The sequence below is a fragment of the Eptesicus fuscus genome, chromosome 4 (genome assembly GCF_027574615.1).
Source record: "Eptesicus fuscus isolate TK198812 chromosome 4, DD_ASM_mEF_20220401, whole genome shotgun sequence".
In the NCBI taxonomy this organism is placed as follows: domain Eukaryota; kingdom Metazoa; phylum Chordata; class Mammalia; order Chiroptera; family Vespertilionidae; genus Eptesicus; species Eptesicus fuscus.
Genome location: NC_072476.1, coordinates 46,853,304 through 46,877,811, shown reverse-complemented (window position 1 = coordinate 46,877,811; position 24,508 = coordinate 46,853,304). Strand labels below are relative to the sequence as shown.

The window sequence follows — 24,508 nt, the reverse complement described above, 5'->3', positions numbered from 1 at the left end:
TACAGGGGGAGGAGTACTTTTCTGATCCTAGCCTTTCCTCCTTGGCCCTCCCTCCCCCGGGTCCATAAAAATGCTGGAGCCTTTGACCTCCAGTGGCAGGTATATCTGTGCTGATTCACCTGAAACCTTGACTGGTGACCTGTTCCACGGGGAAAATGGAGGGAGTTTGCTTTGTCTGGTTTTAACCTTTTGTTCATACCATCTTAGTTAGTGATTAAAAGCTTAAGGCTTTCTCATCTTTGGCTTACCCATTTAATCAGCTACTGTGACACCTGACAGCTCTTTCTCTCTTTTTATTGAATGTCATTGGGTCAGTTTTAGGGGCAGAAATAGAATATTGGGGACTAGCTATTAGTTATAAGAAATATTAATCATGCTCTGTTAACCGTGATTGCTTTGTTCTTACTAAAGAAAGCACATTCTAACCTGGCGGGGAGTTTGCACGTGGGACCTGGGAGCTCACCTGGAAATTCGGCCCATCCTCCACATCCGGGAGCTGCTGCCTATTATCATGGAAAGATGAACAAACTTATTGCAGAAAATAGAGGCGCCTGTCCTTTGCAAAACCCCAGCCTTTTGCAACCCCCCCCCCCAACCCTTTACAAACCCTCAGCCCACATTGCTTGTAAACTGTAACCATTATACCCATTTTGCATATTCATTCTTATTCCTTTTGCCTACTTCCCCATGTAATATTTGTCTTTCTACCCAATATAAGCAACTGGCTTTTAGAGGGAGGCGGGGGGAGAGCAGATTTTTGTGGATGACCTGCTGCTCTCCCATACTGCTGACATCCTACTGAATAATAGACAAATATGCAAATTGACCGTACCTTCGCTATGCCCACGATTGGCCAGGAGGCACAGGGGGTCGGGACTCGGGGTGGCCGGGGTAGCTGATTGGGCTGGCAGGACGCTGAGCTCGCGTTGCCAGCGGCGGCTCGAGCTCAGCGTCTGCGCCATGGCTGTGCTGTGGCACAGAAGGGGCCTCTGGGGCAGCGAGCTCACGTCCCGCCGCGGACCATCAAAAGCGGGGGAGCTGGGTGCCTGTCCGCTGGTGGACCAGCGGACAGGCACCCAGCTCCCCCGTGATCAAAAGCGAAAGCATGTAGGGGACCCTACACGTGCATGATTTAATCATGCACTGGGCCTCTAGTTATTGGAATAAATGCTCATATATGATTCAACCCTGTCTCTGCTGAATTGGCTGGAGTAGTGACAGGCAGCCCGTCACCTTGGTTGTGTAAGTGATTAAAGGCTTAAGGCTTTCTAATCTTTGGCTTGCCGGTTTAATCAGCTCTGCTGACATCTGACAGCTTTCTCTCTCTGTTTATTGAATGTCATCAGGTCAGGATATGATGTCTGAACTACTAGGGACATCTCCCCAACATCCTGAGTAGGGCAAAGATGAAAGACCTGTAGAGAAATAGAGCCAGAGCTGTCAGGAGTTCAGCTGGGCTGGGAGAGGCCATTTAGCATGTTAAAATTTTTTTTAGAATTCCTGGCAACTTGGTTTGTTGTGCTAGAAAAAACAAACAAAATCCAACTGAGGAAATTTGGTAATCTAATTAGCTTTATTAGGTGATTCATAAATTGAGTAACATGCCAACTAGCAACTGCAACGGTGCTCTGAGGGATTGTACAAAATGGAAGAATTTTATAGGAAGAAGGGTGGGGCAAGGGAGCTATTGAGAATAGGAAGGATTATTCTCAGAGCTTGACATCTTTTCTTTGGGGGAAGAAAAGGAAAGGGTTTTTATCCCATAGATTGCCTCCTCTTTCTATAGGGGTTGGAGAGGGCCCCTGTGACAGATTTCCTTACTGATGCTTGACCAGAAAATTCCACACTGGTTGATTAAAATTACATTTCTGGAAAAAGTTGAAACTGAAATTAGATCCGCTATTAAATCTAGATTTGGTATCACGGGCTTTTAGTGCCAGTGATGCTATTTTAGGCCCATGTTTTCTTCCTTTAACAATTAAGAGAATTGTGATATTTGAAAAGAATTTTATACTATTTTATACTATAATATGCTATGTAGATATTAATAATTATTATTGTGTCATTATCCCTAAAGCAGAATTTCTGCTGTGAGTTTAGAAGAACTGAATTCTAGTCCTGGCACCATTACACACAGTGATTTAATCATTTAATCTTTATAAGTTATTTAATCTTTATAAGCCTCATTAATTGATCTGCCTATCCCATATAGTTATAGACTAAATGAAATATCATATTTTAGAACTCTAAAGGTGTTAAACAAAATCATTTTAACTTCCACGGCTGAAAGTCTTTTTTAAAAGGAAGGATTTACTCTGGCTGGGTGGCTCAGTTGGTTGAGCATCGTCCATGCACCAAAGGGTTGCAGGATTAATTCTGGTCAGGGCACTTGCCTGGGTTGCAGGCTCGATCCCCAGTAGGGGGTGTACAGGAAGCAGCTGACCCATGTCTCTCTCCCTTCCTCCTCCCCTCCCTCCCTCTCCCTCTTCCTCTCCCTCTCCCCTTCTCTCTAAAAGCAATAAATAAGCATATTTTTATTTTTTAAAAAGGAAGGATTTATTAGGCCATTGTTAGCAAAAAAAAAAAAAAAAGACCAGTCTTGGGCCATGGTGTCTAAACCACCAGCAGCATGGTTAGGTAGGAAAGACAACAGGTCTGTTGTCCCAGAGTTTGCACGTGTTTTTGTACATCAGATAGGGGCGAGAAAGAGGTAAGCCATTCTGAGAAGATTTCCATTAGCTATAAACAAAGAGGATGGGAGGAGGTGAATGGGGCTAGTTCTAGGATAGATGCAGAGTCCACAAGGAAGAAGTGTCCACTCCTGTGGACTGGCTGTGGACAGCAGATAGAAAAGAAGAAGCAGAGGTTCCTGGAGTTCTATGGTGCCTGGCTATTCTCTCTTTTGGATAATTGGGGAAATAGCCACCTGGAAAAGAATCCAAAATCCCAACAGATATTCAGGAATGTGAGCAGTCTTTGCTGTCAGAGCTGGTGCACAGCCAATAAGAGGCTACCTGTTCTGTCGTTTTCTCACTCTCTGGCTGCTGTTATTTTAATTTAGAACATCTCAAAATTGTTTTCTTGTCAAAGGTTTTGATCAACCCAACTATTTAAAACTCGTGTCAGGATTATAATTTAAGAAGCCTAGCATCTCCTTTTCCCTCATCTCCAAACTCCAATTTCTCTGCCTTTCTCTTATGGGGACAGTTGGGTTTGAGTGAGGCCTTGGGCTCGATGGACTATGTTTTCAGAGGACTGCTACAAGGGCTGCTCTATGTGCACTGGCCCAGCTCCTAGAAATGTGTGTGTGAGGAAGCAGGGGTGGGGTGGGGAAGAGGCAGAAAAGTAGCTTGGACGATGCTTGCCCCTAGCCATCTCTGGGACTCTTTGTCAGGAGATTGGCTTAGCAATATGTGACAGTTTGAGGACTTCCTGGTCCCTAAGAGCTCAAAAAGGAGTTGCATAGCTGTCCCTGAGCTGGGATACTACAAAGAGATCAGAAGCAGGAAGACTCCCTCCAGGGCCTTCAGCAGGGAGCCTGGTAATCTGCTGGTTTGTTTAACCATTAGCCCCTGGGAGGTAAACACCTCTTTGCTTTGCACTGTTGTTTCACTGCCATCATTTAGAGAACTAAGAACCAGACTTGAGCTCCAAGTGGACAACTAAGAAAACCTCAAAGGTGCCTCCCAGACAGAGAAAAGAATTTCAGTTAGGACAGATAGAATGTGCACCCAGCAAACTAGAACTATGGAAGAGGCTCACCTTCACCCTCACCAATGCATTACACCATGCTGTCTGAACGTCCAACTGCCAGTATCTGCATTTCTTTTCCTGAGGGCTTTTTCTGGACCCAGAGCCTGCCTTGCTGCACACCTGGTAGGCTGGGGTGCAGGCCCCAGGGGCAGCCCTCAAATAATGGCAGATGGAAGTTTAGTATATAAAACTTCATCTTCCTCACTCCTTGAGTGGGAAAACTCTAAGGTGTCTTTTATACTGTCCTCCAAAGTTCTCCAGCAGGATGAACTCTAGTTACAGTGCTAACTTCCCTAATAATAACCCTTTTATTGGCTTGCTTCCCTTCCTTGACTCACTTCCCTGTTTGCTACCAACCTTTCCCAGGATCACCTCCCACATAAACTACTTGTACTCAAATTCTTGTCTTGGGGCCTACTTCTTAGGCCCAAATAAACTTGTACTGTGCCAAGAAGGATTGAATAAAGCAAAGGGATATTCCAGCCTGTGCTCCCCGACTTGACTCCCAAAATACTTCAAGGTTGGCCTGTGTGAACAAAAAAGGGGTATGTATTAAGCCTGACAAGCTCAGGGGGCCTCCTGGCAGACCTGACATGCTCAGTAACCGCAAGTAACCACACAGAATGGTCTGATCATAAATTCCTAACTAGACAGAGTATAGCAGGTAAGCACTTCCCAGGCCTATAACTTCCTTAGCAAAGGTCAGTCTTTACCTTAAGCACGCTTTGCCCATTGTTCTTATGCATCTAGGATAACATTCCTTTAAAATGTCAGAGTAATTTTCTTTTCCTACCCCTGGAAGACACAACCAAGGGCACCAAAGCACAAAACCCACAGAATCCCTCATTGTCATCTTGTTCCCAAATACCATCTCTGTTCTGTAAATGTTAATCACTAACTATCCTGTACCTAACAATGTAAAAGAAGTACGTGTTTCTCTATTTTGCCTTTCATCCAGTCCTAGAGATTTCCCTGCTATACATCTACTGTTACAGAATTCACCAGGTGACTGAAAAATACACAGGAGTACTTGGAGGTCCAGAATAAACCCATTTATTTTCAGACTAGAGGCCCGGTGCATGAAAATTCATGCACTGGAGGGGGGGTCCCTCAGCCCAGCCTGCCCCCTCTCACAGTCCAGTAGCCCTCAGGGGTGGGAGGTGACCCAGCGATCAGGGTAGGGAAGATGACACCCCCATCACATCTTTGCTGCTGCCACTGCCAGCAGTGCAAGCCTCAGCCGGCCTTGGTTACCTGAACCTCAGGCAGCTCTAGGTGGCTGGGCAGCCACCATCCGAGGCTTGCCTGTGCCTCAGGCTTGCCCTGGGTGGCTGGGCAGCCACCATCTGAGGCTTGCCTGTGCCTCAGGCTTGCCCTGGGCGGCTGGGGGGCTGAGGGCGGGTCCGACCGCACTGTGCGCCTGCCACCTCTCCAGTGGGGTTGAAAGGACTGGGGGACTTTGGCGGGGCTGAGGGGACTGGGCACCGCCATCTTGTGGCTATGGGTGCTGCCATGTTTGTGACAGATGATGGTCAATTTGCATATTCCCTCTTTATTAGATAGGATGTTTCACATGGACTCCGGGGATCAGTTCTCCAAACCCTGAGTAAGCCAATATGGAGGAAGCTTTCTCTTTATACCCTTTGGTTTCTTTGTTTTCTATCTGTTTCCTAACTACCAGGCTTTTGTGGTGGGCTTCCACAGCCCCTCCTGAGTCAGTCAGAATGGGGAAGTTAGATTATATCTAAATGCCTGCTCTGGGTGGTGTCAGTGACCTCCCCTCTAGCTAAGCTGTTACATTCTTTGTTTATGGCCCCCTTGCAAATTGGGAGGTAATTAGAAAAACAGGTCCCACCAGACCAGATTGTGGAGAAAAGGGCAGCGACTTAATTATAGGCTATCAAGAATGTACATTAAGTTACTGGCACAGATTCAGATTGCTAGCCTCCCCCAAAATGTCTTATTTCCCCCATCACTACCACCAATGGATTTTATGCACCTTCTTTATTTATTCTCCCTTGATTCTAATATATAAAATAAGCTGAAAAACTGCCATTCTCAGGAGCATTTAAGATCTTGCTCACTAGCTATGTTCCCAGTTTGGCTCAAATAAAGTCATAGAAATTATCTACAGATTTGGACATTTCTTATGTTAACACCTGAAAGGATTTTCTGTTTAGGGAATTTGATCAGCTGGAAATAATGACCTACAGATACTGATGTCATGTGTTCCCAGCCAACAGCCTAGTGACTAGGCCCTAGTCAGATCATCCTATAGTGAAGCTCTCAGGAAACTAGTTCCACCTACATGCTGGGAGCTTCCAATCACCTTTTATAGTACTTAACTCCAGTTTTTAGTTCCCTAATTTTAAGTATGAATGAATACAAGAATACTTCAAAGATATTCTGGGTTTGGTTCCAGACCACTGCAATAAATCGAATATTGTAATAAAGTGAGGCATAATCTCTTTGCTGGTGGGGATAGTCTTGTCTTCAATTTGTAAAAAAATGCAACACCTGTAAAGTGCAATAAAGCGAAGTGCAATGAAAGAAAATAAAGTATACCTTATTTTATAGTTGAGTACCTCCAGAAAACTTCTAACATGATAGATGGAGATCAAATTATTAGCAAAATTCCAGCTGAGAGGAATATACTCTTCAGGAAGAAGAAAACTTTTAAAATGTATTATTAATATCTTCATAGGGATAAGAAATCTATGAAGCAAGGGATGCTACTACAACAGAGAGATCTGAAAAAGAAAAGAACTCTAGAAAAGTAAAAACTCTACTAGTATAGGTGGCTAGGAGATAAATTTAAGAAAGTCTCCAATAAGTAGGAGAAAGACAAATATGGAAAACAGGAGAGTAAAATAAATGGCAATGGGACTCTAGAATAGATGTTAACAGTTTGGGCTTGTTCATAGATAGTAACCTTTTTATATTTGAACAAAAAAACAAAACTTGGGCAAGAATGGAGGCAGAGGTGCTTGGTTAGGCAGCTCTTGCACTCGTGAGGAGAAATGCGAATCTGATGTACTAGTGGGCATTTGGACAGAAATGAACAGAAAGGATGGGAGATTAAATGGAGGAACTGACTCAACTAGTGACCTAGCAGGTGTATGTGGGCCTGTGGATCTGATGTAAAATGAGGAAGTGGTGTCTCAAATGAATTTGAGTCAATTAAGCAAGATGAGGAATGCATAATTAAGCAAGATGAAGAATGAATGAGGAGACTAGCAGATTGGAGTGCTGTGTATAGAGGTAGAATGCAGATTCCTGGGTTCAGGTTCACTATGTGTCCGACACTGGGATAAAGTCCTTGTCTTCACCTTCGGAGCTTGGTGCCCGAAGAGGGTCAGAGGTGAACCACCACAAAACTGGTGGGGGCAGCGGTGAGTGTGTATGCAGGATATCTGATAAGAGGAGTCGTGAATGCACACTCGCAGAGCTGACCGCGCCTGCGGGGTCCGCCCTGCCCAGGTACAGCCGGCTCAGCCAAGAAGGCGTGCAGACCGCGCCCAAGTCCCGCAGTTATAGAGCCCTTGGGGAAGCCCCGAGCTCTCGACTTCCTGGTAGTGCAAACGCTGCTTGGTGCGCATGCGCGTATCCACCCCCGGCTCAGTCTGAGGCGGCGGGAAGTGGGTTTTCTGAGTAGCAATTGAGCAGCTTGAAGACAACTGGAGACGACGGACCAATAAGCAAACGTCTCATTGGCTTACGCGCTCAGGCTCCCCATTCTCCAGCTTCCCATTGGGCCGTTCAAGTAGAACCGGGGCGTGGCTCCAGGGGCTCCGCCCCCGCCTCGGCCCAGCCTCGGGGGTCTTGGGCTGAAGGCGCCGGACGGAAGTGAGCGGGTTTCGCCCCTTCCCCCTCTGGTTCCTGCGAGCGCCGCCGCCGCGCTGCCCGCTCTCTCCGGCCAGCCGGAGTCTCCGAGCCGTACCCTCGTCCCCGGCCGCGCGGAGCCGGGATGCACTGCTTCTGCTGTGGGTCCTCATCATGGAGACGAAACGGGTGGAGATTCCCGGCAGCGTCCTGGACGATCTCTGCAGGTACCGCGGCGCCCGCGCCGTCCCGGCCCGTTTCGTCCTCTCACTGGTTTTCTCGGATTCGAGGCCCGCACAGGCCTCCGCCCGCCCACAGCCGTGCCCCCGCTTTCCGGTCCCACCGTCGAGCCCTTTCCCTGGGGACCCCCTCCCCCCCCTCTCGGACGACACCACCCCTCTTTTTCCGCCACAGCCTCCGCCTCCCTAGTTCTCACCCCCCTCACCCCTCTTCGCGGAGCCCCGGAGTTTCCTCATGTGCTTAGCTCCCCACTTCTTTTGCTGTCTCTGGAGCGGAGGCGCTCCTCAGAAGCCCAGTGGGTCGGTAGCGGTTTTGGCTGTTCCCACCCCCCCGCTGGCTTCTCTGGCTCCGGCTGTTCCTGCCCGTCCCCCCTCCTCCCTCCGTCCCTCCCCCCAGTGCTGACCCAAGACCCTAAGGTTTCAAATCTTAGAATCCCGGCTCCCGGGCCTCCGCAGGGAGCAGTTTTCAAACTTACCCTTTTCCCTGTAACATTGTTCTGCAAACTGCTGTAAAGAATTACTCTGGTTCATCCCCAAACTTACAGCTGGAAGGGGAAGACAATGACTAGAGTTGGTTTTCTTTTCATCCCTTCTTTATCCTTAAAGGAAGTTCTCAACCTCAGGGTTTTAACTCCCCGCCTACTTCTACAAGAGCAATCTCTTGCCTTCTTCCCTTTTGTCAGCTATGATTTCAAGAGAGCCAAACGTGTAACATAAGCTTAAAAATATATATATTTTCTCCCCCCGAAGTGAAATTTTCGGTGCAGTGCTACCCCGAGTTGTTACCAGGTGTAAGGGGGCTGTGAAATATTTTAAATTACAAGTGAGTTAAAAGCTCTGATAAAATACCTTTTCCATTATAGTTACTGTATTTATGTCTACAAGTCTGACCTTTAGTAGTTGTCTCGCATTCACGCTTTTTTTAAGTAGGAAAGAACTAAGATTTATGAGGTTACTACTAGGCGCCAGGTCCTGAGTCCTCCCTTAACATTTTATTTAATCACCCCAAACAACCCTATTTTGTAGGTGCAGTTATTTCCATTTTCACCTGACAGACGCAGGAGGTTGTAATTTACCCAAGCTCACATTCATCCTATTTCAGAAAATCAAGATTTGAAATAGGCCTTTTTCTTTACGATGCTTGTGCTGTTTCTTCTACGCCAGGTGGATGTAATAGAAAATCAAATATAGCGTTTTAAGCCTCACAAAAGAAAGGCACATGTAATTAAGTAAATAGAATAATTTTGCAACTTAATTAGGGTACTCCTAAGCTGGCCTTTGCTGAAAACTCAAGGGGCCAAAGAGCCTCATGTGGCTCTCGAGCCGCGGTTTGCCGACCACTGCGTTAGGATCTCCTAGAAGTTTGTTGAAGTGGGAATTTCTAGTTAAAGATAGTAGATTGAACACAAACATCTCACTAAAACAGTAAAGTTTTAAAAAAAACATTTATAGACACTACATAATAAATACTGTCACTGTATTTCTTTGGCGATGGTATGATTATAATAGATTTGGATGAACCACTTAAAAGGCACTTATTTTCTGTAATCCCAAATTTTGTAAGAAACGAAAAAAAAACATTTGGTGTCTGTCTCTATGGATAAATGACTAGAAGAACATGTTCCATTTCTTTCTTACCCATTCCTTCAGCTTCTATCCGGATGAGCCTAAAATAAAAATAAAAAAATGGTAATACATTTCATTTTGTAACCTTAGATGTCTGTTATACTTTTTACTATTGGTTGATTGCAAAAGCTGAACAATAATAAATAGCATTTGTTATACAGTAGAACTATGTACATACATGTTTTCCACAGTAAAGGCAAATCTGTGGCTAGGGTTTGTTTCTTTTCTGTCAGGAAACCTTGTTTTGTTTCTTTTCCATCAGTCATGTGACCTTCATAAGGCTCTTAGATTGTCCAAATGCATTTTCCTTCCTTACATTTTACCGATTGATCAAAATGATGCCTTTTAGTTTTTTTCTTTTTTTCCTTTAGTTTTTTTCCTTGATTCCTTCTAGCTGTTCTTGAAATCCATTTTTTTTTTTGCATTGTCTTTCTGTTTTAATTTTGGGGTTTTGCTTCATATTTGGACTATGATTATTTTTTAAAATATATTTTATTGATTTTTTACAGAGAGGAAGGGAGAGAGATAGAGAGTTAGAAACATCGATCAGCTGCCTCCTGCACATCTCCTGCTGGGGATGTGCCCGCAACCAAGGTACATGCCCTTGACTGGAATCGAACCTGGGACCTTTCAGTCCACAGGCCAATGCTTTATCCACTGAGCCAAACCAGTTAGGGCTGATTCTTTTGTATATATTTACCCCTCTCACCCAGTACCTCCAAATTTTTATTTATTTTATTTTTCAATTACAGTTTTACATTCAGTATTATTATGTATTAGTTTCAAATGTACAGCATAGTGGTTAGACAGTTATGTGCATATCCAAAGTTTTTAGCTGTCTTTCCACCTTCCCCCATCTGCTCCTTTATTATATCCTCAGTCACATCCTCAATCATACACAAGTTCTTTTTTCCTCCAGCGTTGCCCTCTTGGAGACCTCCACTCTCCTAGTCCAATCTGGACTGGTTCACTTGCCAAACAGCTAGTGTCCTAGAATTCCCTTTCACCGCTCTCCCGTTGTCCCTATTCTCTCGGGAATCTCATGTTTTATGCTTTCTTGGTTTTCATTCTTGTTTTGCTGGTGCACATTGTAATTTCCTTTGAGGGAGGTCATTAGGAAGTAAACTAATGACCTATAATTAAAATGTGTTTTCCCCTCTCACACTTCATGTTCCCACCTGGTCCAGGGTCCACACTTTGATTAACCAGGTTCTAGGAAACCAGTTTTTAAATTTAATTTTTTCTTTGGCACGGCCCAGGTTTTCCTTAGATGTTGAGTGATTCTTGGTTGCCTTTTTATATTTACGGTAAGATGAGATAGTAGAGGGGCTTATGGGTAGGCTTCTCCTGTTATGTGAGTAGATAGAAAGCTGACTCTTATACTGGAGGGCTCTTGAGAACCAGGGTGTGTGAGTTTTGCGTTGGGGTGCCAGTACCCAAACCTATCTGCTAAAGTTAGAAAGCAGCCTCTGGTGTTTCCTCTTTCCCCAATCGTTTGCAGGAGAAACTTCTGACAAAGGAGTAAAAGTGATATAGACACTACATAAATAGACCTTGCTGTCCTCTTCCTCCTGCCCCCCTTTTTGTCCTATTTCTTATACTCATCCTCCTGCTTACCTTCCTTCACTTGGGCCTTTCTTTTCTGGGTTGGGATTGGATTTCTCTTTGTCTTAGGCATTTTCTTACTACATTTTAGGTTATGGTTAGGACAGTGGTCGGCAAACTCATTAGTCAACAGAGCCAAATATCAACAGTGCAACGATTGAAATTTCTTTTGAAAGCCAAATTTTTTAAACTTAAACTATATAGGTAGGTACATTGTTATTAACTTAATTAGGGTACTCCTAAGCTGGCCTTTGCTAAAAACTCAAGGGGCCAAAGAGCTGCATGTGGCTCGCGAGCTGCGGTTTGCCGACCACTGGGTTAGGATCTCCTAGAAGTTTGTTGAAGTGGGAATTTCTAGATAAAGATAGTAGATTGAACACAAACATCTCACTAAAACAGTAAAGTTAAAAAAAAATTTTTTTTTTATTTCAGAGAGGAAGGGAGAGGGAGAGTGAGATAGAAACATCAATGTTGAGAGAGAATCATTGATTGGCTGCCTCCTGCACACCCCCTACTGGGGATTGAGCCCACAACCTGGTCATGTGCCCTCATCAGGAATTGAGCCATGACCTCCTGGTTCATAGGTCAAAGCTCAACTTCTGAGCCACACAGGCTGGGCTGTTTTGTTTTTTAAGTGTGTAAGTCCACAAGGAAAGGAAGAATGGGTGAAGAGGTGAGCAACAACCTTTGGAAATGATAAAGCAAAAGGGAAAGTGGTATATGACTTAGCAGACCTGATAGACCAGAATGCGAGACTACTATAGTAGTGCCAGTCTACTCCTGAATCAGAGAATACTGAAAAATGGTAGAAGTGAATTTGTATATCTTGTATACATACTGACAACCCTCTGCCCCTTCCCCCAGCTCAGCTCCCAGAATATGACAGCTTGGCCTTTACCTTCCAGGTAAGAGATGGGAAGGTTCTTCTCCAGGCATTTGACTAGCCCCATAAGGAAAGACCTAAAGATACTGACTGACATTGGAAGTTCCTCAATGAAAGTTTGAACTGGGTTCTGCAGTTTAGGCTCTTTGGGATGTGTGTAGTCTATTAAAGAACAAGAGTATTGATTTCTGTAGTATTTTTTTGTAATACTTTAAATGTGAAGATTAAGCAGCTATGATCTTTTCTGTTTGATTGTATGAATACATTTGCATATATTCTTAGAATATGTTACTAGACATGGGAGAAAATCCTAATGAAGGTTTTCTTGTTCACCTTTAATTCATTGTTACTGAGCTCTTTAGTTTATCCCTGTATTTGTGAATAGAATGGAAATGGCCTCTTAAAAAAAAAAATCAGAGCTGTTGTTTTTTCCATACTCATCTTCTCTATAGTAATTTCCCCAAATTTTGCTTTCTTGATCAGCACTGCACTCTTGGTCCCTTTTCTCTGGTGATGGGTCAGGGATGAAGCAGTTAAATATGTTAAAATAAATCGTTTTGGTTTGTAAATAATTTGTATATGTTTTATTTTTGACAGCCGATTTATTTTGCATATTCCCAGCGAGGAAAGAGACAATGCTATCCGAGTATGTTTTCAGATTGAACTTGCCCATTGGTTTTACTTGGATTTCTACATGCAGAACACACCAGGATTACCTCAGTGTGGGATAAGAGACTTTGCTAAAGCTGATATCCTTTTTATTACTACAGTGATTGTCTTTCTTTTAGTAAAATATTTAGCACAAATTTTATTTTGCTTGTCCTTCAGAATTATCTATTTGATAAAACATACCTGGTTTCTAAAAATTGTCAAATATAAATAGTAGAAACATTCAGTCATGTTCTTACTATGTAGAGGACGCCTTGAAATGCACACTGATGATTACAATTAAATTTTATTAATATTTTTTTCTAAAATAGTTATCCTAGTTCTAGAAATCTGTGTTAGTTTCTTCTACTTCCTCTTTTTTTTTTGGTGTGTGTGTGTGTGTGTGTGTGTGTTATTCTTGCTGTTCGATTTAACCAGGCGATCTTTAATCAGATTACTACCTGTATGGGATAGAAATTCTCAAATAATTATTAAATACTATGTTCAAAGCAATGTTTTTGGTCCTGTGGCAACTTAACAAAGAAGTCCATGCCTTCGAAGAAGCATTTTTTTTTTCAGATAAGATAGAATCTTATCATAATTTATTAGTTACAAGAATTACATGACTAAGATTATAAAAGAAGCTTTGTCACAAGGCAAAAAATTGGTGAATTGCTAATGGTCCTGATATTAAATGTTTTTAGAATTTTGAAAAAGGGTTAGAAAGATTTTAGACAAATTTATGTTTTTAAGGGAGTTTAGGATTTTTAAAATAACTTGGAACGGGGAATATGTCCCAGATAAAGAAAATGGATTGAGCAAAATGGGTGAGTTGGAATGGAATGAAGTATATCTTGGAAGTAAATTTTTATTTTATTTTATTTTTTTTTCATATTTTTTTTATTGATTTCAGAGAGGAAGGGAGAGGGAGAGATAGAAACATCAATGATGAGAGAGAATCATTGATTGGCTGCCTCCTATTAGGGATTGAGCCTGCAACCCAGACATGTGCCCTTGACTGGAATCGAACCTGGGACCTTTCAGTCCGTAGGCCGACCCTTTCTTTATCCACTGAGCCAAACCAGCTAGGGTGGAAGTAAATTTTTATTGAGCAGAGGGTCCTTACGGGATACTAGTGGCCCAGTGCACAGATTCATGCACATTGAAAGGAAATTAATTAGAACAGCAGTTGCCAACCTTTCGGACCTTGCGGACCACCAGTGGTCCGAGGACCATAGGTTGGTGACTGCTGCTTCAAACGTTTTCTTAAACCAGTGGTCGTCAACCTTTCAGACCTCACAGATTAGAAGGTGGCCAGTGGAGCGGGATTGGGCGAGAGGGGCCATTCACACCCTGGAGTCAACCTCCCACGGTCCCTCCCCAGGCACCATGGCTCGAAGGGCATCTGTGGAGTGAGTTGGGGTCCCTCCGGCCGATTGGGTCCCTTGGCCTGGCCTGCGGAGATCAGGCTGAAACCTGCTCTCTGCCCATCCCATAAGGGGTCCCAGAGTGCGAGAGGGCACTCTGCAAAGTTGCTGTCGTACAGGGTGTGGAATGCAAATGCAAGTGTGCAGTAAACCAGATTTGGGGCCGCCAGCAACAACATAACCCACGGCTGAAGGTGAAATCGTGTGGCCCCACGAGTAATTGGGCTCCCTCCTCTCTGGTTTCGGGTTCGTCACCTGAGAATTGCTGCTGCCAAGTCACTACAGCTCGGCAGCTCCTGCGTTGATTGTTTGCCCCCTGGTGGTCAGTGCATGTCATACCTATCCGACTGTTGGACAGTCGCTTAGCCTTTTATATATATAGATTTATTTATATATATATATATATAGATAGATAGATAACAGAAGATATGAATGGACAGTATCTTGGGTTTATGGGCTCTTAAATCTTGAGACAGTAGTTTGTATTTTATTCTGTAGGTCATTGTTTTTAACCATAAATCATGTAGTCAAATGGAATTGTACTCAAGTTCAATGTACCACACTAGAGTTGAAGTAGGGATAGGTGACCTAGAGTAACCCTCATACTCAGCTCCCTATAATTTTCCTTGAGGCCCATGAAATAAGGAACCCCAAAGGGCTCTGCAGAAAATGGATGAATACTGTTTGTTTTAGATAACTGTTTAGGAAGTTATTGCAGGGCTAAAGAATATTACTCAGATCATTTGAAAATGATAATCAAGAAGACTTATTTGACAGGATAGATTGAAGACTTACTCACAGGATAGAGTGGACTGTTCACATTACTTGAGCTATGGAGTAATAAGGTCCTGAACCATAGTAGAGGGACTACAAAGGAAAGGCTGCAGAGACATTTCAATGGGAGAAATGATTAAGCTATTTTACTGATTAAATATGGGGAAGTAAATGAATCAAAGCGAAATAGAAATACTATTGAACACTGTCTCAGTTAAAGGCTTGGTGATAGGTTTTCTGGAGAAATTACAGAAAACTTTGCTTTTAAGAAGCTATAATCTAATTCTAGAAACATCAAAATAGTCAACTCCTCTTCAGTGGTTTTGGTCTTCTTCAGTGATGGGCAACCTTTTGAGCTTGGTATGTCAAACTTCGCCAAAAAACTGAGCATAACTCGGGTAGTGTGTCACTTTGAGGAAAAAACATTATTTCGCGATATTTATAGTTTAAATAACATAAATGTTTCATCCTCGGCATGTGGCCGCCTCAGCGGCCACGTGTCATCAGAAATGGCACTGACACGCGTGTCAGAGGTTCGCCATCACTGATCTACTTTGCATAAACTCGGGGTTCTACTAAAGTAATTTTATATACTTTGGGGTTCTGGATAAAATTTTGTGTGTATATATGCACATGAGTTTAAAGCTTTCCATGCTGTTTTAAAAAAATTGAAAACCTGCTTTAGTTATGTTTCTTTAAATTCATTTATATGGAGAAAAAACTGTCATTGCTAACATAATAGACTTGATTAAATAACAGTGCTTACTCTGTGCCAGGCATTATGAGTGAACAAGGTAGATTCAGTCCCTGTCTTCAAGAAGAGGAGGGGGAGACAGGAAAGGGAATGATTACAGTGCAGTATGGTAAGTTATGATAGGGTAGTAAAGGGCTCAGTAGGAACAGAGGAGAGGAATACTCAGCCTAGACTTGGAGGTAGATAAAAGTTTTCTTTGGAGGAAGTGGTTTGTGTGAGAAAGATCTATGTGAAAAGGTGAAAAAAGTTAATGTGACTGGGTTTTAGAGTACAAGTAAATGGTGTGGGACGAGATGATACTGGAGAGTAAATCAGGGCTAAAGCTTGTAAGGGTCTTTTATTTAAACAAACAAAAATCTTTTTATTTTGGGAAAAAACTTCAACTTATAGAGAAGTTGAAAGAGTATTACAGTGAACTACCATCATACCCTTCTTACATACTGACCCATTGCTAACATTTTGCCACATTGGCTTTTTCCTTTCTATGGATGTTTTGAAAGACAACTCTGGAATAGTGAGACTGATTTGGAGGAAGGCGAGATGCAATTTCACTAATTTACAAATTAGAAATGGAAACCTGTGATAGAAGTAAGTAGAAGAGGTTAAATTTGAGTGATATTTAGGAGGTAAAATTATTGTTAACTTGGATATCTGAGGAGAGGTGGAAGAAAAATAACAAGGATGGTACTGAGGTTTCTGGTTTGAGCATTTGCTATTCCATTTGTAGAAAAAGGAAAGGAAGTTTTGTGACAGAATGATGGGCTCAGTTATGGACAAGTTGGTTTGTGGTTCCTATGGGATATTGAAGTAGAGACTGCATAGGATAAAAGTGTTATTATTAATCCTCACTGGAGCATATTTTTTCCATTGATTTAAAAAATCATTTTTATTAATTTCAGAGAGGAAAGGAGAAGGAGAGAAAGAAACATCATTGAGAGAGTCATTGGCTGCCACCTGCATGCTCCCTACTGGGGATTGAGGCCACAACCTGGGCATATGCCCTTGATTGGAATCAAGCCTGGGACCCTTCAGTCCACGATGATCTATCCACTGAGCCACACTGGCTTCGGCTCCATTGATTTTTAGAGAGAGAGAAAGAAAGAAAGAAAGAAAGAAAGAAGAACATCAATGTGAAAGAGACATCAATTGGTTGCCTCCCACAGTAGCCCCAACAGGGCCAGTGATTGTACCTGCAACTGAAGTACGTGCCCTTGACCGGGAATCGAACTTGAGTCTCTGGTCTCTGGGCTGATGCTCTAACCACTGAGCAATCGGCCAGGGCTGGCATGAATTCTGTAGGCAGATTTCTTGGGTTAGTATTACTAGCCATGCAGCCTTGGGCAGATTTTGGTGCTTTTCTGTGCCTCTGTTTTCTCTTATGTAAATTGTGAATGGTCTTAGGATTTTTCTTCAGTAAGCACTGAGCAGTGTGGGTATAGATTGGATATTCTGGATTTGTTCCTGGGTTGAAGTTTTGCCAGGGAGCTATATTCAGAGAACAGTGCGGCAAAGGAATTTTGGATATTACTAAGAGATTAAAGTGATGGGCCATGTTGTTTAGGGAAGAAAATAAAAGTCGGAGGGTGCTAATTCAGAGAAAGGAAAATAGCTAAAGGTTAATATAGAATAACCATAAAGTGAGTAATTAAACCAATGTGATAAAAAGTTATGGTAAAGATGTTTTATTTTAATCAAACTGCCAGAATAGTTCTAGTGATGGCAAGGTCCAGATGTTGCTGTGGGAATTGGGCCTGGAAATGGAATGGATGTGAAGGACAAGGAATATAAGAAACTGAGGCTAGACCTTGAGACAAGTTGTGCATCAGGAAATTGATATCATCTAAGATAATGGTAAGGTATTATTTATACCTAAAGCAGATTTTTCATGGTTTTGCAAAAACAAAAGTTGAGTAGAAAAAGAATGTAAAAAAAAAAAATCACTGAATTGTTAAAAGAGAAATGTATGTAGTAAAAGTGGACTTGCTTAAAATTCTTACATTCTTTATCTAATCCATGTAACCTTTTTTTCTCTTAGAATTACTGTGTAAGGCCCATTACTCCAGATTTAAGACACAAAATAATTTGGTTTGGGAGTTAAGAAACTCATACTGTAGTCAAGTAAGAATTTTAGTAAAAATTAGAAATGATAACAGTTATTCAGTGTATGTTATGGGGTTTTCAAATTAAATAATGCCTCTAAATAAAAATAGCATTTAAAAAATTTTCACTCCATTGTTTAAATTGAATTGCTTTTATTACTATTAAGTATGACAGAGGATTGAAGAGTTGTGAGTGGGAAAATGGTTATTTTGTATTAGGTTCTGTTACTTGCTAATTGTATGGACTTGAGGTAAGTACTTACCAGGTTCTTTTCAATGTTAATTTCAAGTGTGTATCTTGAACTTGGTCATTTCACTTATTTTGTGTGGTTCTGGGGTAGGAGAAAAATGGATAAATGAAGAGTGTAAATAGTTTACAAAGTTAAATCAGTTGATGTACTTTTTCTTGCTAACCCTTTTTTGTTATTTTTAAAGAAGTTGTTTAATACATACAAAAATTTGATAATACTGCTTTGTGGAGGCACTGATGCACCTTGAAATTAGGAATGTTGTAGGGAGAAGGAAGAGAAAGAAAAACTGGACAAGTACCTGGTCTCTGAACTATTGGACATTATCTCTATTCCTGGGGTATTTCTCTGTTTTTTAAAAAATATTTTTATTGATTTTAGAGAGGAAGGGAGAGGGAGAGAGAGAGAAACATCTATATATATAAAAGCCTAAGTGTCCGTCCGACCATTGACTGGTACCTATGATGCTCACAGGCCACCAGGGGCAGATGCTCAATGCAGGAGCTGCCATGATGCGCACTGGTCATTTAAAAGAAATGGCACCACGGACCTGGCTCCGACAAACCAACACTTGGCTTCCCCCAAGTGGGACCTAAGTCCTGCCACCACCCTGGAGTGGCAGCCCATCAAATTGCAGCCAATGTTGCCAAGACCCCCATGGCTCTAAATGCTGCCCACAGCCCAGTCCAGCCCGGAAACGGCCTCTGTGGGTGCCCGGTAATGACATCACATAGCAATGCCCGGCTTTCTCTTCTTAGCGACTGGCCTCCTTGGAGTTTCTTCAGCCCAGGAACACAACTTGATTTATAACCAGGTGCAAACATTTTATACTTTAACCAAATGTCTGTGAAGCATTTTCACATTCCTCAACTCATTTGATCCTCACAGAAGTCCTGGAGTAGGTAGATAGGAGACTCAGTAGAATCCTATTTTCATTAGCCGGAAAACAGATTTAGAAAGTTTAGAAACTTGACCAGACTGAAAAGAAGTAAGAAATTGTGGAACTTAAAAATGACTTCAGGTTTTCTCACTGCAAAGAATATAGTCAAACACTGCTGCAGTTAAATATTTTACCCTTTGTTCTCCCTGCGTAATCTACAATAATAATCTGCTTTGTGTTGATATTTACTGCTATGTTGCTGACAATTATCTGAAAGAGAAGTTGGGGTGCTTCACTGGGCTGGAAAAAGTTTAGCTAAATCAGAAAGCAGGTCTAATTAAGCAAGTTTATTTTATATATATAAAAGGCTAAGTTGACTCGTGCATGCGAGATACATATAAAGCTCTCGCTAGCGCCAATTGCACGCATGTGTTTCGATCTGTCATTGTCGATTGTGAACTTGGTTGACACTTCTGTTATGGAGAAAGGGCGAGTGGTGATATTAAAATATTTATTCTAATTAATTTCCTTTTAATGTGCACGAATCCATGCACCGGGACACTAGTAATACAATCCTAATATATAAAAAGCCAGGGGCTGTCACGACGGAAACAACCAGACAGACGACTGAACGCAGGCTGCGTGGGGTGACCAGGCTGGCAGGGGGGTTAGTGAGGGACTACCAAATGACTGAACAGGCTGCGTGGGGTCACCAAGCCGGCAGGGCGGCCTCTTCAGGGCGACCAGGCAGGCAGGGGTGGGGCAGTGAGGGGAGACCAGGCCAGCAGGGGGGCAGGGTGGGCAGTTAGGGGCGATCAGGCAGGCAGGCAGATGAGTAGTTAGGTGCCAGCGGTCCTGGACTGTGAGAGGGATGTCCGATTGCCGGTTTAGGCCTGATCCCTAAACCAGCAGTCAGACATCCTCTGAGGGGTTCTGGATTGGAGAGGGTGCAGGCTGGGCTGAGGGGATCCCCCCCTCCCCATGCACGAATTTCGTGCACCAGGCCTGTAGTAATTAGTAACTAAAAAATAAACTCTGTGTTTTGTGTACTTACAATTGTAAACCTGCTTTTGCCCCTTCCTGTACTGTGCAGGTTTAAGTTTTATTTACTTTTTAAAAAAAATTTATTTTACTCTGCCCAGTTTTTGGGAGGGGCCATGCCTAATTTCTTTTGAAACAGGCTCTATTTAATACCCAGATTTACCTTTCTCTATAATCCTTAGTAAATCTTGTCTTAAAAATGTTTTTAATTGTAAAAGCAATACATGCAAATGGTAAAGAAACACAGTATGTAGAGTGGTATACTTCATCCCTAGTTCTACTTCCACAGTTAACCACTTTAACTTGTTCTGACAGTTCCTACCTCTTACCAGTATGTATACTGTACTTGTTTCTTGCTATTCACTTCAGTGTCTGTTGACTCCTGATATGATGAATTTGGCTCACTTAATGAGAAATATTTGAGGTGTTCACATGGTCCTGAATTTATTTATGTTCACTTAGGGATCCAGGACTATGAGTAACCAAATTTACTTAATTAGTATCTAGGTTAAATGCACAAGTTAACAATGATGTGTTCAAGACAAAACAAATGTGAAAAAACAAAAGCAAGAGGGTTAAACTTAAGTGAGGTGAGCATTTGAGTAATTTCATAGAAAATACACAGTTGATTTAAGTAGGTCTCTTTCTGTATATATGTGCTCAGGCTGTATTAGGGAAGAAAGTAACTTCCTTAACACTATGTATACTCTTCAGTCATTGTCCATTTTTGCTGCCTCAAGGCGAAGACGTGGAAAAAGTTTTGGATGAATGGAAGGAGTACAAAATGGGAGTACCAACATATGGTGCAATTATTCTTGATGAGACACTTGAAAATGTGAGTAATAAAACGAAAGATTTTTAGTGAAAAATATATATACAATTTCTACAAGTGTTTGAAATTGAGATTTTTAAAAATACATTAGATTTTTAGTGCTGAAAGGTCAAATTTTGCGAATTTTGTCTGCATTCTGTCTTACTATTTTATACTTGTTACAGTATGGCTTATTGCAAAGTGCCCTTTCATTGTTGAAGGAATACTTTAAAATGGGCAGAAGGCCTTTCTTCACGGTAGTAGTATATCCAGAGTCATGGGAGATAAAGCAAGTACTGTATAAATTACTGGTGATAACAGTTACCTGAAGGAAGGAGAAAAACACTTTTAGAAAGGAGTGTGGGAAAGCAAGACAAGTTTTATTTCTATCTCTGCTTGTTTTGTAGGTACTACTGGTTCAGGGATACCTAGCAAAATCGGGCTGGGGATTTCCAAAAGGAAAAGTAAATAAAGAAGAAGCTCCTCATGATTGTGCTGCTAGAGAGGTGAGTTACAACTGTTGCTTCTTTTAGTCACATCTCTGTCATTTACTCTTCCCTTATTTGTTTCTATTTTCTTTCATTGTCTATTATCTCTAACTCTTACGGGGAGGGATATCATTTCTTCTTAGTTTCCTTTTAGAATTGGATTTGCAATTAGTAAAATATTTTGGTTCAATTTATCTTTTTTTGTGTGTTTTTTTTTAATCTTGGCTTCCAGACAAGGCACAATTTGAGCTTTTCTAAGAAATTGACATTTGTTGTTCAAAACCCACTCTAGCTTCCCACTACCTATAGGATAAAGTTTAATTCTTTAAGTATTGATACTCCCTTCCTTCCTCCAACACAAAACTTACCCTTCCTAAATTTGTTTTTATTTACTATCAAAAGGATTTATTATTTGTCCCTTGAATTTTACTGGTTTGTCTCAGCCTTAAACTTTTGCTTATATTTTTTCCTACTGGAACTTCTCTCTTCTTCCCGACTTTTCAAATCCTATCTAGGTACCTTTCTAGACCCAGCTCATTTTATCCTCTTTTTTTTTTTTTTCTGAAGTACTGTCACCAACTAGTTCTATACCCAGGAACTGACCTTTTTATTTGTAAGATGAGGTTTAGCGTGGATAATTTCTAAAGTTTATTCTTACTTAAAATTCTCTTTTTAAATCTAATGAGTCAGCTCTATCTCACAGTAGTCTCTGAACTATAATAGCACTTGTTGTCTTTATCTTTTGCTTGGCATTAATTATGTAGTACCTTGTGATAGATTGTGTACTGTGTTCTTATTTATCAATTCCTTAGTGTTTATCATCATTACAATTTTTGACTCAGTATTTTCCTGCAGCACTGTTCATGTCCTGGTTTAAGTTTGGGTTTTATTATTTGTGAGGGATACTAGTTAACATTTTTATAAACCACTAGTAATTATTTATCAGACAAAAATCATTAGTGGTTATTTACTTTGGAGTAGGATGTGACAAACAAAACTGCTGCATTTTAAATTCAGTATGAAATAGCTTATTTAAGCAAGTATTTGCAACAGCTTATAGACAAAGCCACCCTATCTATTAAAAGGGTAATATGCAAATTAACCATCACTCCGTTACAAAAGATGGTGGCGCCCATAGTGGCTGGCAGTGGTGCCCCAGCGACGAGCCCCAGCGTCCTGTGCGCCCCAGCCCGTGGAGGGAGGGGGTGAGGGAAGGCGGGAGGGCCTCTGGCCAGAGGCTGGCTGGGGCGCAGGATACTGGTGTTGTTGCAGGCCAGGCTGAGGGACCCCCTCCCCCCTCTGTGCACAAATTTCTTGCATCGGGCCTCTAGTTATATGTAAGTAAGTGCAGGATTATGCACACCCCTTAAAAATTGAAAGCTGGCCGAAACCGGTTTGGCTCAGTGGATAGAGCGTCGGCCTGCGGACTCAAGGGTCCCAGATTCGATTCCGGTCAAGGGCAGGTACCTTGGTTGCGGGCACATCCCCAGTAGGGGTTGTGCAGGAGGCAGCTGATCGATGTTTCTAACTCTATCCCTCTCTCTTCCTCTCTGTAAAAAAATCAATAAAATATATTTAAAAAAATATTCTTAAAAAAAAATTGAAAGCTGTTTAGGAAGCAGGTGAGGAATTGCCATATTCCTTCTTTCTGTGTGTGTGTTAGTGTGTGTGTGTGTGTGTGTGTGTGTGTGTGTGTGTGTGTATGTTATGTGCTATTGAGTTGACTCTTGCTCTTGACGACTCTGAATGATTGATATTATCTAGAATGTTCTGTCCTCAACAGCCTTGCTCGGCTCCAGAAGACTTATGCTGATGGCTTCTTTTATGGAGTCAGTCCATCTCCTATTTGGTTTTCCTGTTTTCTTGCTGCCTTCTATTCCCAGCATTATTGGGCTTTTCCAAAGAACCCTGCCTTCTCATGATGGCAGGAGATGCAGTGGAGCAGTTGTAAAGTCTTCCCTTTTAGTCTTCCAACTCTGTAGTCCTCTTACTTCTAAAGAAGGACAAAATAGGAACCATAGCATCTTACTTAGAGGTATTGATCTGTAGCCCTGTTCATGGAGTTAGACTTATGGCAGAGATAGTTGTCATGAGGTTCTGAAAAGACACTACATTAACTGGAATAACAAATTTAGGCTAAACGGAGTGAGCTCAGCTCAGCTGTCTCTATAATTGAGTCTTGGGAGAACTTGGAGGAAATCAGATACCAACACTTGTTAAACTGAAGTACCCTGGACCTAAAAGGTCTATCTGCATCTACCACTAGAACCCTCTCTGTGACTAGTGTTATGCACTCCAGAGGCTCGGTGCACGAAATTCGTGCACTCAAGTGGCAGGTCCCTCAGCCCAGCCTGCGCCCTCTCACAGTCCGGGAGCCCTCGGGGGACATCCTTAGTGCTGCCACGGAGGCAGGAGAGATTCCCGCCACCGCTGCTGTGCTCGGCTGAGCGGCGCTCCATCTGTGGGAGCTCACTGACCACCAGGCGGCAGCTCCTGCGTTGAGCATCTGCCCCCTGGTGGTCAGTGAGTGTCATAGCGACCGGTCGATCCACTGTTTGGTTGATTTGCATATTATTATATAGGACTAGAGGCCCGTTGCACGAAGATTCGTGCAAGAATAGGCCTTCCTTCCCCTGGCTGCCGGCACCGGTTTTCCTCTGACACCTGGGACCCAGGCCTTTGCTCCAGCCACCGCCTTCTGCCTTCGCTCCAGTCGGAGCCTTCAGTCTTGCGCTCCAGTCGGAGCGCCACTCTTGTAGCTCCCTCTGCCCCCCGCCTTTCCCCTCATAGGAGGAGTCCTGCCCCGCCCAGCCGCTCCATGCCTGCATAAGCAAATTAACTCGCCATCTTTGTTGGGTTAATTTGCATACTCACTCCTGATTGGCTGGTGGACGTTGTGGAGGTAGGGCCAATTTGCATATTTCTCTTTTATTAGTGTAGATATTGGAAAGAATCAGGATGATGCAGAAATAGGATATTTGGGGTAAGAGAGAGGCAGTTAACCTGTGAACTGAGGCACCCAGTTTTCATTTTGCTTTATCTTGTTCTCTGCTCTGGGATACTAACATAAGGTGGTCCTGTTCATGTGGTGCTGATTTCAGTAATGACTAGAGATTACCATAATTTGTAAGAAAGTAAATAAAATTTATTCTTAGGGCATGGGGAATAGGAGAATGGAGTGTGGATGATAGGATCTAAGAGAGTCTTTTGGAGAGGGATACAACCATTATGGGAGGTTATCTCCATTTTACAGGCAAAGAACTGAAACTGAGTAGTTTATTAATGTGCCCAACGTCACACAGTTAGTAAGCAGAAGAACGGGCATGTAAAACCCTGGTAAATGGGTCCTGGCGTCAATGTTCTTGACTACTACAATTTAGGTAGTCAGGAATATTTGCAAATGGGTATTT

The 24,508-nt window shown here is 42.3% G+C and overlaps 1 protein-coding gene and 1 long non-coding RNA gene across 4 annotated transcripts in view; both read left to right on the top strand.

Annotated features, from left to right (window-relative positions):
• The window catches only part of LOC129148844 (uncharacterized), a 31,856-nt gene extending 31,019 nt beyond the window's left edge, over positions 1-837 (top strand). The window contains exon 5 of the long non-coding RNA XR_008555828.1: positions 412-837. This is a non-coding gene — a long non-coding RNA (uncharacterized LOC129148844). The remainder of the gene's footprint in view (positions 1-411) is intronic.
• A 6,684-nt stretch (positions 838-7,521) lies between these two features.
• Positions 7,522-24,508, top strand: part of DCP2 (decapping mRNA 2) — a 50,361-nt gene continuing 33,374 nt past the window's right edge. For all 3 annotated transcript variants that reach the window (XR_008555823.1, XM_054714997.1, XM_008144470.3), the window contains exons 1-4: positions 7,522-7,802; positions 12,526-12,677; positions 20,507-20,634; positions 21,018-21,116. Coding sequence is in view for 2 of the 3 variants with exons in the window: in XM_054714997.1 (XP_054570972.1) it covers positions 7,750-7,802; positions 12,526-12,677; positions 20,507-20,634; positions 21,018-21,116 (432 nt within the window). In the remaining variant the exon portion in view is untranslated. The remainder of the gene's footprint in view (positions 7,803-12,525; positions 12,678-20,506; positions 20,635-21,017; positions 21,117-24,508) is intronic.